The sequence below is a fragment of the Pseudochaenichthys georgianus genome, chromosome 1, assembly GCF_902827115.2.
Source record: "Pseudochaenichthys georgianus chromosome 1, fPseGeo1.2, whole genome shotgun sequence".
NCBI lineage: Eukaryota > Metazoa > Chordata > Actinopteri > Perciformes > Channichthyidae > Pseudochaenichthys > Pseudochaenichthys georgianus.
In genome coordinates this window covers 18,655,931-18,670,988 of record NC_047503.1, presented here as the reverse complement: position 1 = coordinate 18,670,988, position 15,058 = coordinate 18,655,931, and the positions used below count along the sequence as shown (strand labels likewise).

The 15,058-nt window shown below is 40.9% G+C and overlaps 1 protein-coding gene across 1 annotated transcript; it reads right to left on the bottom strand.

The window, feature by feature from the left end:
- Positions 1–2,342: 2,342 nt before the first annotated feature.
- LOC117453872 (phospholipid phosphatase 3-like) lies at positions 2,343–14,637 on the bottom strand. Its single transcript, XM_034092903.1, has 6 exons — positions 14,201–14,637; positions 8,860–9,017; positions 8,482–8,768; positions 8,317–8,374; positions 3,572–3,748; positions 2,343–3,477 (listed from the first exon to the last, which is right to left on the bottom strand). The coding sequence occupies exons 1-6, from the start codon at positions 14,400–14,402 to the stop codon at positions 3,379–3,381; spliced, it is 981 nt and encodes a 326-aa protein (XP_033948794.1). The 5' UTR covers positions 14,403–14,637; the 3' UTR covers positions 2,343–3,378.
- Between the last annotated feature and the right edge of the window lie 421 nt (positions 14,638–15,058).

Genomic DNA, 15,058 nt, shown 5'->3' with positions numbered 1-15,058 from the left:
GATACCAATATATGCACGCCAGTCACGCTGAATACAAACAGGTTTAACACACACAGCATTGGAACTGCATTAAACGTGCAGATAAAATGCAAACAAAGACACATGCATTATGGCTCCGACAACCTATACGACACTCTTTCAGGAAAACCCCCAAAAGCATATTAAGGCCCCTTTAAATTTACCTGAAAGAAACCTTGAAACGACTTCAAAGACAAGTATCACAAAAAGATACCAAATAGCTGCAAAGAGACACAAAGTGACAAAATGACTACTAATGGTGCATTTCCACTGCAGGGCCTCGCACGGCTTAGTACGGTATAGTTAGGCCTTGGTAGGCCAGGCTCACTTTATGCTGCGTTTTCATTACAGTTTAGTAGCTGGGGCAGAAACTATAGTAACGCAGTGTAGGCGGTGCCGTGACGTCATCTTCAATGCGAACCAACATCAGCTGTTAGCCCTCAGAGCTCACAGCTCCTCATATCTGTTCAGAAACTAGACAAAAGTTAAACAAGTACAAACCATAGACTGTCTGTGTCATGGCGAATACAGTCGCTGCTTTATTTATGTCTGTATTGGCCGTTGTTGTGAGTGTGGACGGTCGGAGCATATACTGCGTTAGCTTAGCCGATATCCATTCAGAAAACACGCATTTTAAAAGGTTTTTCGCCTGCCGTCTGTCTGCAGACTTGTCAAAGCATTAATTCATGGTTTTTACTATACGGTATCAGTATGTTGTTACTTCGGCATCATTTTGAAACGTGTATTACAATTAAATCACGGTAAAATTATGTTCATTTTGTTGTAGTTGTAGCCCCCTTGTCAGCGATTCTCTCACTAGTTTAGCATACTCAGCCCGGTGGTTGGACCAGAAAGAACCTGTATTTTGGAGGGTCTTAAAAAGTCTTACATTTGATAATCAGAATTTAAGGCCTTAAAAAGTCTTAAATATGATCAAAAAAATAAGAATAATTAAATATGATTTAGAAGGTCTTAAAAATGATCGGATTTGAAAGGTACTTCTGTGTAGCGATCGTGTCTAAATGTGTTTTGGGGGAAATGTCCGGGCTGCAAAGTAATCAGTACGGTAATAGCCTTTCAGTTCCCCCCAACAATTTGTATTGAAATAAATCAACATGGAACCAGTAATCACTAACTTTGTTTCCCCCGGCCCCTTATCGAAGAACACCCAGCTAGTAACCTAGCAACCAAGCTTCAGCTAGCGGCAGTCAGTAACCTTGGTATCTTCGAATCTACTTACAAATAAATATGGTGAAGTGTAAGTTCAACCATATTTGGTTGGAAAACATCTAATTTAGTGCTTGGTTGAAACCAGTTGAGGAGAACGTGTCTGAAGCCCGCTGCACCTTTTGCAACAAAACAATTGCGTTTGTTTTGCTAATGTAGCGTTAACTCCCGCAACAACATCGGGAGACCGGTAGGTGCTGTGGACGTTAAATACCGTAGCTAAACACCAATCACAGCAACGATGAAAGATTGTAGCTAAGGCAGCAGAGCTCTGAATATAGCTCTTGTCACTCAATCTCACACACACACACACACACACACACACACACACACACACACGCACGCACACACAGTTCTGTGTAGCCTATACTGTTATGCTGTTATGTTCAGTCATCGTTCTTATGTTGAACATGAATACATTTACTTTGTAAGTAATTATGGGACGTATTTCTTCTTTCATAGCAATTTTCCTTCATACTTTCTTGCCATGAAATAGGTCTTAAATTCTATTCAAAGTTGTCTTAAAAAGGTCTCAAAAAGTCTTAAATTTGAGTTGGTGAAACCTGCAGGAACTCTGGAAACAGTACCCGCTAGCCGGAACTACCCCTAGTGGAAACGCAACAAAAAACGGGCCGGGTTAGCACGGCACGCTTAAACCGTGTTACGTGCTGCAGTGGAAATGCGCCATAAGAGACTAAATAACTGAAAAAGACACAAAACAAACTCAAAAGGAGGCTATACAACTACTGTATGAACTTTGTGATTTTTGCTCCTTTGTAGAAGAAGAGGTGGTACCCTTGCAGGGGCCCATTGTCTCATTTTCCGCCCTTGACTTTACTTGATTAACCTACATACATTTTTTGCTATATTCTTTTTCTATTCCACAAGACTCGTTTATTCTCCCCTGGCATCTGCTGTTACTTTGTAGATTAACATGTTCCTACAATCTAGAAGATTTTAAACGTACAATGATTTTTAAATATTTGATTAAATCAAGTATTGTTACAGATTCAGATTGTAGTTATTAATATAAATATAGATTATATATATTGATTATACAATGACATCAAAAATGTGTTATGAACACATGTTGTGTGCAGTATTATGTCAATAGACTGTATATATAAAGATTATGTCACAAACTAAACATAGACAATGTTTCTTTAAAAAAATCTCATTTTTATTAAATGATCTGTGTGCTCTTGGAGTGGTAAGTAGTTTAGCAACAACATTAGCATTTCAAAAAATCTGAGAGCTATAGCGTCCATACTTTACATACATGGATTATATCTATTGTGTAGAAATGTTCACTGTCTATTTTGTTATTAAACAGACTGCACACAAAGGACGGACGCAGCCTGCATCTAAATGGTACAACATTAGGAAGATGAGTTGCCTTCTCGCTATGCGCTTTACTCAAACACCATTACATTCACCGGGTTCTTGTAAAAAAGAAAAAAAGTAGTAAACAACTTCAGTAAAATATATATTATATGTTTGTACAAAATGTATTACATCCTACATTCCATATCAATACTATGTGGTTATTAATACTACACTGACAAAACTGAAAGGTTGACTTTAATTAAATGTATTATGTCAACAGATTTCACTTAACCGTATTAGGTAGTTGAAAGCAATAATATTTTTTCTTTAAACGTAATATTATTGCTCTCAATTAACCTTATACGGTTAAGTGAAATCTGTTGACATAATACATTTAATTAAAGTCAACATTTAACTGTTTCAGTATAGGGCAAAAAGTGCTTTTACAGTATCATTCGTTGTACAAAATATGTATATATTTACAGGTGACGTTTAGAGTGGGAAGTGGTTGCTGTGTGTTCAGGATTCAGTCTTCTTTTCTCACAGGTGAATGTACACATGGAACTAAGGTCCGTCACAAGGTCAAAAGGTCAGGTGCTCTGGCTGCTTACACTCGTTTTTAGCACCCTCTCTTTTCCTCTCTCCTATTTCACGTTCAGTCACATTCAGTATCTCCCTGTATCTCAATGCTCCAATACTGAGGTATGTGGTTTGACTTCACAGGAAATGGTCTCACATTCTTCATATTTCTTGTCTGTCCACTCTAGACTACAGGCAGCAGGTGGCAAGGGTTGGTAGAGGTGAGGTTTAGCAGACAGTGTGGAGGGGCGACAACGGGCTGTCCAGGGTGTCAGTCGGAGACCGACATGAACTGGAGCTTTTAAACATGGACGAGATATGGAATGCCTGGAAAACACACAAGCACACGCCAAACTTTAGGATGTTAACAGACCCTGGTAGCTATATGGATATGCCCCAAAACTAGGTAAGGTGTACTCACCACCCAGTAAGCAGTCAGGGCGCCCTGTATGTAGCCTGTGAGCACGTCGGACGGGTGGTGCCTGAAGTCTGAGATTCGGGTCAGACCTGTGTAGACCGCCAGCAGAACCAGGAAGAACTGCAGCGCCGGCCTCAGCAGCCGAGCACCGCGCCATGTCAACCTCGCTTGCAGGTAAAACTATGTGACAAAAACAAACAACATGTTAATTTTGTGTGTACGGTCGTCATCTGTTATCGTAAATAATAGATTTTCCATTGAAGTCTTCCAGTCAGTTTTTTTTCATGAGATTTGGGGGAAGTAACATAGGGTGGGCCTATATGGAAGCAAACAAGAGACAGAAGTATTTGAATTTTTTCAGACTCCGAATTTATACCATTGAAAATAATTACTTTGAAAATCATGTAGGTCTATCTGAATTCTTTTTGCTCCGAATTTACGTTTATGTGAAATAAAAATGTAACAATTCAAGTTAAAAAAATTGGAATAGTCAAATTCAGATCCCAAAAATTCAAGTGAAAAAAATTCGAATGTACAATTTCGGTGTTTAAAATTCGACGTCAAAAATGTCGGTGTTTAAAATTCGATGTCCAAAATTGCGATGCAACATCATCCGGGCTACTCAGACAGGATAAGCAATCGAGCCCGAATGCAATCAAACCGACTTCTGGCCTATCAGAGCCAAGCAGTGAACTCCGGGACAGAGTGCGGTGAAGCCCAATGCTGCAAACTGTAGGCGATGGATGCAGATGGGATGCAGATGGGTTGGCAACCCGTAGACCTAGGGTTGCCAACCGTCCCGTATTAACCGGGACGCCCCGTATTTGAGCCAAACGGGGCGTGTCCCGTACGGGACTTTGTTTGTCCCGGACTCCCGTGTAAAGGGAAAAATAAAAAATATTTTTCTGTTTGCGCACAATGCAGTGTGTCTGGCTGCGTGCCTGTGTGTTTGTGTGCTGTATGCGAAGGGCGCTAAAACCGCTCAGTTGACAGGGCAGGCACAATGCTCGCACGTGTGTGTGTGAGATTTTCTCCGGTGGGCCGCGGGCGGCGGGCGCAGCATCATTGTTTGTGTGGCATGTCAGCCTGTTCAGTCGTGTGGGAAAATGAGCGCTGCCGGTGGAGGAGGTGATAATGAAAGAGGAGAAGAGAGAGAGGATGTGGTTCTGGGCCCTGGCCCTTCTAAAAAGAAAAGACTTGTGTCTTACAACAAACGGTGGGAAGAAAAACACAGTCGGGTAAAGCCCGTGAGTGGAGATCTGTCTCGGGTCTTCTGCACCTTGTGTCGGAGGGAGTTTTCAATAGGTCACGGTGGAGAAAACGACCTGAAACAGTATGCTGGCACACTTGCTCTGCAATGATGTTTTTTGATATTTCTGTTAGGAAAGGACATGCCTGAGAGACAGGACTGCTTCACCATTTTCTCTTTCTCTGAGGCCCAGAAGAACATCCAAGAGGGAAAGGAAAAGCTGATGTTATGAGATTTAAGAGCAGAACAGGACATTCACTAAGAGACACTTATATTGTAACACAAAGACCTGCACACTGACTAGTTTTGTAGTCTAACAGCAACTTAATTTGTGTGTTGTTTTGTGTTTTACGTTGCACCTCAGAGACAGTGTGATTATTGTCAGGCCTATAAGGTTTGGTAATAAAAAAAAAGTCAGCTGATCAAATGCATGTCAGATGTGAATGTGTAATCTAAAATTTTCAGTAAGAATAACGGACAAAAGGAATACAAATACAATTTATTGAAATGTGAACTAAAAGTTATCAAGCATGAACCATCACCATTTAAAAATAAAAATAAAAACAAAATAATATACATAAGTTAAACTAAATGTTAATCTGTTAATTGACATGCTAGGCCTGTGCAGGTGGTAACAGCTATGCCCAGCATGGGCTAAGTTCTGTAGGTGCAGCTGGTGCAGGTCCTCCTCCCTCAGGCCTGGTCCTCCTCCCTCAGGCCTGGTCCTCCTCGCAGGGAAAGACCCTCAGCCCTCTCTGGCCAAACCAACAGAAAGGACGTTCATAAAGCTGAGGTTTCCCCCAAAGTCTCTAATCGTCCATCCTGTGAATATGAGAGGGGACAAAATAGTGTAATAGATGCTTTGGACAATAAGAAATATAAAGTTAACTGTTGAGTTGCTCAGTTTTTTTTAGATTGACAGGGTTTAATAATACAAAATGAGAGGCACCGTAAAATAAAGATTGGTCTTTCAATAAATTGTGTTGATTTTGTCTTTTGAATTGTTCGTGTAAAGTCAAGTAGCTAGAACTGTTACTTATAGTTTGAATGATACAGTCTGGTTATAATGTTTGGAGGAGGCATCACAGGTGAGAGCACCATTTGCTGTGTTCCATCCACAACAAATGCACACAGATTGATGTGTGTATTTATTTATCTACTATTCCTTGAATCATTACTGTCAGTCCAAAACAAGAGATTTTGTTTTAGTAACATGTTTTTAAAACATTATCTCTTTTCCACTACACTATCTGGAATATTTTAGTTTTTACATCACTACATTTATCTAACAGCTTTAACATTGTAAAGGTGTCACTTCGGACTCATAATAATTATGACAGCATGTCCTCCTATTTTGAGAGTTTGAACAAACCAGACCTTCATCTATTAATTTAGAAAATAGTCAGCACATTAAACCATTATGAAAGTAATCATTAGTTAGCTCATTGTTCAAAATGAGCTCCAACTACAACAGTTAAGTCAACTCTTGCATCGGTAATAACAATAAAACAAATATAATATAGTATAACTTGTGTTTACTTTAAATACTTTAACAACACTTTCCTAATTATACTAGCATACTTTTACTAAAGTAACATTAACATGTTTAAATGTAGGGCTTTTGTAAGAGAGTATTTGTATAGTGTAGCATGGTCTACTTGACTTATCTAACCGAAGTGATCGTTACGTTACTTTGCAAACCCCCCCCCCCCCCCCCACACACACACAAAAGGACACGGTAACGTTGCGATTCACTTCCATTAATGATAACTACGGAGCTTGCTAACAGCAAGGCAGCACAAGGCTACTTCACTCATTTAGCTAGCTAATGTAAGATACAAATGCTGTCGAGCCCTCACTGCTTGTAAAATAAAGAGCACAAACTGACTACTTACCCGAGCCCCGCTGTTCTCCGTCATTTTCTCCCGGGTTGTTGTGATCACATGACTGACAAAGCCGTGCTCTGATAGGCCAGAAGTCGGTTTGATTGCATTCGGGCTCGATTGCTTATCCTGTCTGAGTAGCCCGGATGATGCTGCATCGCAATTTTGGATATCGAATTTTATACACCGAAAATGTTGATGTCAAATTTTTTTCACTTGAATTTTTGGGATCTGAATTTGAACATTCAAATTGTTTTAACTTGAATTTTTACATTTTTATTTATCATTGGTAAATTCGGAGCAACAAAAATCAGATACATGATTTTCAAAGTATTTATTTTCAATGCTATAAATTCGGTGTCTAATAAAATTGAAATACTTCTGTCTCTTGTTTGCTTCCATAGACATAGCGCTTTTTGACGTTTGGGGATCCTAAAGTTGGACAGAGTTTTGTGTATGCAGCACCTTTGGTAAACAGTGCAAACATCTTAATTTGCATGTGTTTTTTTTAATCTGCATCCTTTTTTTAAACTGCAGTGCATTTTCCCTAATGGAAATGTTTTGGCCCGTTGTAACAACTTTGCACCTGTCGGCCACCGTTAAAAGAGCATGGTTGATGGACGGCACCAATCTTATTTGTATATCCTATTAATGATGACAGTATGTATGCCAATGTTACTCATTTTGGATAATATTCGTGTGTGCAGTATAATTCCATCAGTACAGACGAATGCCATACCCACCCCTCTCTGTGCATTATGTTTGTGTTCATTAATAAGTATTTGATTGATATATAGGGGGATGGAGGAATGTAGCTTGAGTAAAACAACACAGTTGCCCTCTTTGTTATTTTGGTGATCCAACCATGACATGAATATCTCTTTAAAAAAACAAAACACTAATGTATTTAAATAACATTATAGACACATGGAAAAAGTAGAGATGAACAGTCTGGTTGGTGCAGTGGATGTGACTTGTTTTTCATCTTCCCTTTTTAACCAGCAAGACCAGCCCCCCACACTCACATTAATATGCTGTGTGCATACATGTACATGTGCAGGCCCTTGCACAGGGACACACATAGGCTGCCATAAACACATATAAATGCGAGGGCTTGCACACACACACTGACACAATAGAGGAGAGCAGTGAGGCGGTGAGGCGAGGTCACACTCCTCCCACAGCCGAACAAAGCTGTCTCTGTTTGTCCCATTTCTCCTTTCAGACCTTTTCTTTCTCCCTCTCCTCTTTCATTCCCTCGCTTTCTGCTGCTAACTGGACAGAAGATGGCTCGCTGTTTCATTCATTCTCACTTTGTATTTAATAGAGAGATGGTAATTAGAAATTGGAGAGATGGCAAATTGAATTTTTGCCTGTGTGTGTGTGTGTGTGTGTGTGTGTGTGTGTGTGTGTGTGTGTGTGTGTGTGTGTGTGTGTGTGTGTGTGTGTGTGTGTGTGTGTGTGTGTGTGTGTGTGTGTGTGTGTGTGTGTGTGTGTGTGTGTGTGTGTGTGTGTGTGTGTGTGTGTGTGTGTGTGTGTGTGTGTGTGTGTGTGTGTGTGTGTGTGTGTGTGTGTGTGTGTGTGTGTGTGGTGGATGGTTGGATGGAAATACTTACTGCTAAATAGAGCATTGTGTACATCGCAAAGGAAGCGTGGCCAGAGAAGAAAGACTTCCTAAAAAAATAGAGACGTTTTTAGAATAACAAAATAAAAGCATAAACCCACAGATCACATGTCCTTGAACATACAGCACGCGCGCACGCGCACGCACACACACACACCTGGCCTCCTCCTCCAACCGGTGGTCAGGCTGGCGGCAGTTCACTGTTGCAACGTAGGTTCCAGGTGTGCAGTTAAGCGACGCATAGGTGACACCGCACACAGACAGGAAATGTGGTCGCAGCCGCCCGACACTCAGCTTAGCCATGTTGGTCAGAGACTGTCCGACGAAGCAGCCAAACAGGAAGCCGCCCAGCTCCTTGTAGAGACAGGACACATACAGGTTCCTCACGAAGGCCTTGGAGCTGATGCCTCTGAAACGAACCCGGTAACACTCCCCGAGAGCGATCTGAAGGAGGACACATCGTCATATAACATTCTCTTCCTTGTGTCAAATCAATAATGGACTGTTAGTTATGACAGGGATGTTGAGTACTCACAGTGAGGCCGGTGATGATGATGCCACCGGCGATGAGTAATTCGTCAGGTATGGCCTCTCGATGCAGATAAGGATACGTGATGCTGGGGTCCCCGCACATGAAGCCCCTCCTGTTAGGACTCACTGCTTTCAGCTCACACACAAAGAAAGGGATGGAAGCTGCACGGGAGGAAAGGGACATGATTTGTAATCACAACAATCCCCACTGGGAGTATAGACATTCCTTTTTGTGATGGGAAAGTGGAGATGATGCGTGGGAACTAGAGGATGAGAAAGAGCAATTTAAGAAGAACCCAAGTATGCACATCAGTTTTTCAAGATGTGCTATCCCCTAGAGTTCTATTTCTACTATATGCTTTTGAGCCATGCTAGCAGTGTGGCTCTGGGGATGGCGATGTTGTGATGTTGGTAGGTCAATTTGGTCCAGTCTGAAATATCTCAACTCCTTAGCCCTAAACTTAGATTTATTATCAAACACTTGCAAAACACACGTGAATAGTTCCCATCAGCCTTCAGCCATGGCTAAAGAACAAATAGTAGCATGCTAACACTCTAAAATTAAGATGTAAAAATGGACAATTACCTGCTAAACATCAGCTTGCACTGTCAATACTATTATTTTGAGTTATGTTAGCTTTTACATTCAGCTAGGCAAGAACTTAGTATAAAGAAACCACCTCAATATCACCTCAAACTAATGGCAGCATGGTTTGAATCTGATCGAACAAAGATGCAAGTCGATAACAAAACTAACAGGGAATAGGACATGGGAAGATGGAGGGCAACCCTGTCTCCTAAAAATTACGTTCCCACAGAACTAAACTGCATTCTCAATTACGTTTAGCAAGAAACGTATTTTCTCCCACGTTACGTTTCTTATGAACGTATCTTAAATACGTTTATATCTTTGCTATTTATTGTCTTGCTTATAATAATGATAATAGTCATTTATAAATATCATTTTAGATCACACATTTGAAATCAGTAGGCGAGGCTGTAATTTCGTCAGCTGTTACTCTCATGAGTGAGGCAGAAAATAATAGTTTTAACATGTCAAAAAGCTGCTGTGTTGTTTATTGCACCTCAAACATTAAAACAAATCCAGAGTTACGTGTTTCTGTACTTCCTCTAAGAAGAAAGGACAGTAACAGAAGAGCTTTGTGGCTTCAGGCTTGATCGCCGTTCAAATGACAGCGTTGGTTTCCCCAAAAGTGGGCGGGGCTGTAAAGTGACGATTTTACTCTCATCTATTATTCAAAACCATTCTATTTATTCTAACTTAAATTACATGCCAGTGTTTTTATTTTAAATCGTATAATGTCGGACTTTTTTTCCCGTCTGTGAGGAAAAGAAATGGGGCTTAGAGCCTCAAAATACTGAAATCTATATTTTTGAAAATATTTTTTTCCTTATTTACTCAACAATAACACACAATTATCCTTGTTTTTATTTATTCGTTTAATTCTATAATCTTGGGCTTTTTAGCCTTAAATAAAGTCACCGGAAACAGACGTAGGCCTATAAGGGACATTTTGAAGATACACACAAACCCACTGAACAGATTACCCAAGATCCTCAGCTTGAAGCTCGTTGATTGGATGTTTAGCCGCAATGCATGTTGGGATATGATGTCAATGCGATATGATATCCAAAAAAAATTAAATAATAATAATAATAATATTTTATTCCAAGTGTTCTTGCTTTTCTCTTTGGAAGTCATCACATAACGGCATTGTAATACACAGTTCGGCTGCATTAAATATTACACATCTGCTGTAGTTCTTTATTTATAGAGCCCTGATGAGAAGACTTCTGGACAAACAGGAGAACTGCCGCCAAAACTGAATATGTGACATGAATCATAAATATATCAACAATTAAACAACACCTTGCATTTCTTTTCACAAAATACGTCTCCTTGCAGTATCAATACTAATTCGGCTGACTTTTATATTTGATCCAATTGGTAGATAGGTTACATTTACACCATAACGGTGCACAACTGATAGAAAAGGACTGATTTTCTTTGAATATCAGAATGTAAATACTGAGTTGAGAGAATAGTCAGGGAATTTGGGTGATGGGAGACACATCTATGGAATCACAATTTCAATAGCTTACCATTAAATGGCGGATATGCCTTTCTGTCTGTGATGTTTTACAAATCAGATATTAATGTGTAGAAGTAAAGCATGAGAAATAGTATAGCAATATCCTGTAAAATTACAGTAGAGACGTGCCATAGAGAACATGTTGCTAAACACAATAGCCAGCATGTGTAGTTCTGGGGGGGCGTTCGAGTCCAGTTTTGAATAGTCTGCCGTGGTTTCGTTCTATTTCAAAGAGCTTGACGCTCGGCGTAACCTTGGCGCACTGCCACTCCAACACCCAATCACAAAGCTTGGGTTTGTCACGGGGTTTGTCAACGGGACTGTAGTCCCAAACGATAGCTGGGGATTATGGGTAGTGTAGTGTTTTCGGCCATCCTAAACTGAAATGTTTTTCGGATATCATATCGCATTAACAACACCACATCTGGCGTCACAGAGATCTTCTGTTACGGAGCGTCCACACTACAGCTTCAAAAATAGCTTGGAGCTGGGCGTGTCTGGAGCTTGGGGATTTTATTCAAGCAACACGGCCAACAACCAATCACATGAATCTCCCGCCCCCGACATACAAAGCAAAAACCCCCGGGGATTGTATGGGAGCAATATATATATAAACTCCCCAAACAGGCGAAAACCTACCAGTTTCCCCCACTGTCTCTGCCACCTCCCTCCATGCCTGGTTCCTCCGGTTTGTATCCCGGTAGGTGAAGAGGGTCTGGTCATACAAAACCGGGTGATTCGCTACGGCGATAGTTAGTTTCTCCTCCGACTTTTTTTGAAATATAGAAATGAACGGCGGGATATCTCTCCCAGCTTAGACGCGGTTTGATTGGCTACGGCTTCAGCTGTCAGATTTTGGGAAACGGGATTTGATTGGCTGGCGCTGGCTACTCCGGCGTCTCTGGCGTCAGAACTTGAACAATGTTCAACTTCTGTCGCCGGAGACGCCTGAGACGGACCGCTCTGCTACCCACAATTCAGTTCGGCGAAAAAGCGCGGCGACGTGACGTCACCCCATTGAAAGTGAATGGGCAGATTGGAGCTTTCGACGCTGTCGACGCTGTCGACGCTGTAGTGTAGACGGGCCGTTACTGTCCTTTCTTCTTAGAGGAAATACAGAAACACGTAACTGGATTTGTTTTAACGTTTGAGGTGCAATAAACGACACAGCAGCTTTTTGGCATGTTAAAAACTATTATTTTCTGCCTCGCTCATGAGAGTAACAGCTGGCAAAATTACAGCCTCGCCTACTGATTTCAAATGTGTGCTCTAAAATGATATTTATAAATGACTATTATCATTATTATAAGCAAGACAATAAATAGCAAAGATATAAACATAACAAACGTAACGTGGGAGAAAATATGTTTCTAGAAGATATGTAGAAAATAAACGTATTTGAGATACGTTCATAACGAACTTAGTAACGTGGGAGAAAATACGTTTCTTGCTTAACGTAATTGAGAATGCAGTTTAGTTCTGTGGGAATGTAATATTTAGGAGACAGGGTTGCGGAGGGAGGGTCAAACGAGAAATAGTTTTGCAGGAAAATCAGGGTGGGAACTCTTTTTCCTTGGAAAGCAGGCAGAGATTGACAGAGACCAGTCTTGAATTGCATGTGAGTGTGTGTGTCATTGTGTGTGTGTGTGTGTGTGTGTGTGTGTGTGTGTGTGTGTGTGTGTGTGTGTGTGTGTGTGTGTGTGTGTGTGTGTGTGTGTGTGTGTGTGTGTGTGTGTGTGTGTGTGTGTGTGTGTGTGTGTGTGTGTGTGTGTGTGTGTGTGTGTGTGTGTGTGTGTGTGTGTGTGTGTGTGTGTGTGTGTGTGTGTGTGTGTGTGTGTGTGTGAATGTGAGTGTATGTGCATTTCTGTTGATGAGAAGAGACAGGGGCGTTGTTGTGACTTCAGTTCAACTCTTCCGTACAAAACAAAGCAAATGCTGCAGCAGATCAGAGCCAGCCTCACACTGTCTCTGTCTGTCTCCGCTCTCTCTCCCTGTTTTGCATGCCTGCACACACACAGTGGACAGAGGGTTGAGAGACATAAAAAGACAGAGAATCCTTCTCCATAAATTCAATCTGTTAGAATAATATTCAGACTATACCTCACCGTCCAGCTTTCTCCAATTAGCCGACATTATATAACCTCCCCCTGTCACATATAGGTACCATGGGAGCAACAATTACAGTCATACGCGCAGACACACACACACACACACACACACACACACACACACACACACACACACACACACACACACACACACACAAGCATTTATTTATTTATAACAAATACAATTCCCCCTGGCCCGGCTCTACCCTGAGAACTGGAGGTTGTCATGGAAACTGCAGAATTCCCTGGGCAATGCACAAACCAGCTGGCACGGAGCGCACAAGAGCGCACACGAGTGGAAATCAGAGAGCCAGCAGGAGAGAAAACTCGAAGAACTTCTTCTTTTTGCTGCTCCTGTTCAGACCCTCATCCCCGATATGATCATGCTGAATCTGACTGTCCTAGTTGACTAAATACAAAGCGATGGAAACAAAGTGGAACAGAGCTCCACATCATGGTTGAAGTTCACCTTCACCGAAGACACCCTGAATAAACTAGTAACAAACTTCAAGATAGTTCATTTAAAGTCTTCAAAGTTAAAAATATCCAACTGATGAACTCTTTCATTACTTTCATTAATTAATAAAAAAGAAGGAAACAGTACAAAGTCACACATTTGATAACACCCATGATGATCACAGATTGCTATGTCCAAACACTTCACTAAAATATATTCACATGTATTAACACATGAGACATTAAACCAGCAAATAATCACTACTGTAAGCCAGAGAACACTTGTCAGTTTTTCATAAAAGATAACAAAATTGTTGATTTATTTCTACCAATGACCTAATTGATTATTTAGCAATCAGTGCAAATTATCTGAAATAACTTATGCATGGATGGACAAAATAACAAAACACCTCACAGCAGGCAAGCAAAAGCCTAACAATACATGAACTTAACAAAGTTGTATCAGCACCTCAACTTACTTACAAAAAGTTAATAGATAGGCTATATGTAAAATGGAACTTTACTTTTTTGATGATCTGAATGATGTTGCACAGTTTCTGTTATCAAGTTCACTCCCAGTTGTTGTACACTGAGAAAGTACACAGCAATGCATTCAAAAATGAAACAGCAGATCTAAAGTAGTAGTAAACTGTATGATGATATTTACCCAGGAAGAGGCAGAGGAGGTCTAACCCCACCAGAAGTTTTCTTTCGGATAACGCCGGTCCAGTTATCTCTATGAGTTTCTTCCCAGTGCCGTTCTCCATCCCCATCCCGACCAGGCTGCTCTTGTTGTCGGTCAGTTTGAGATGGAGCTCCGCGCTGGAGACGTGCACAACTGCGCTCTGCGACCCAAATGTATCCAACATGACGTCTCAGCGTAAAACACTTGTTTGCATCAAAAGTGCAGGAGCGGCCTTGAACTACTCATGTGCAGAGCTGAGGAGAGAATGTAAGCAGGTCCACGAGTTAAACGGTATTTATGATGCTCCGTCAATGTAAATTCTCTTTTTTACGCATTTTTTTTATTTCATCACAGAGTCTGCAGGGCTCGCCCCGACTCGCTGCAGAGCATCCGTCACCTGGAAGTTATGCAGCCGTGCGCGGAAAACTCTGGTTGTGCAATAACCCGGGACCTCTCTCTCTCTCTCTCTCTCTCTCTCTCTCTCTCTCTCTCTCTCTCTCTCTCTCTCTCTCTCTCTCTCTCTCTCTCTCTCTCTCTCTCTCTCTTTCTCTCTCTCTCTCTCTCTCTCATACATATGACTGTAATTATAGGGTATGACTACAGAGGAAGAGCATTGCATGCATCAGGTGTGTGTCACTGTTGCAGTAGGTTTTTTTTCCACGACTATGATTCACCTTACAACTTTCCCAAAGACTTTCATTCACACAAACCTGAGTTGATCTGGGGATGTAGCTTAACTTCTTTAATATGAATTGGGACATTTTCACAATTTTCTGTAAACAAGCAGTTTTAAGTGTTGAAAATCTATTGGAAAATGTTTTTTTAATTATTAATAGATAG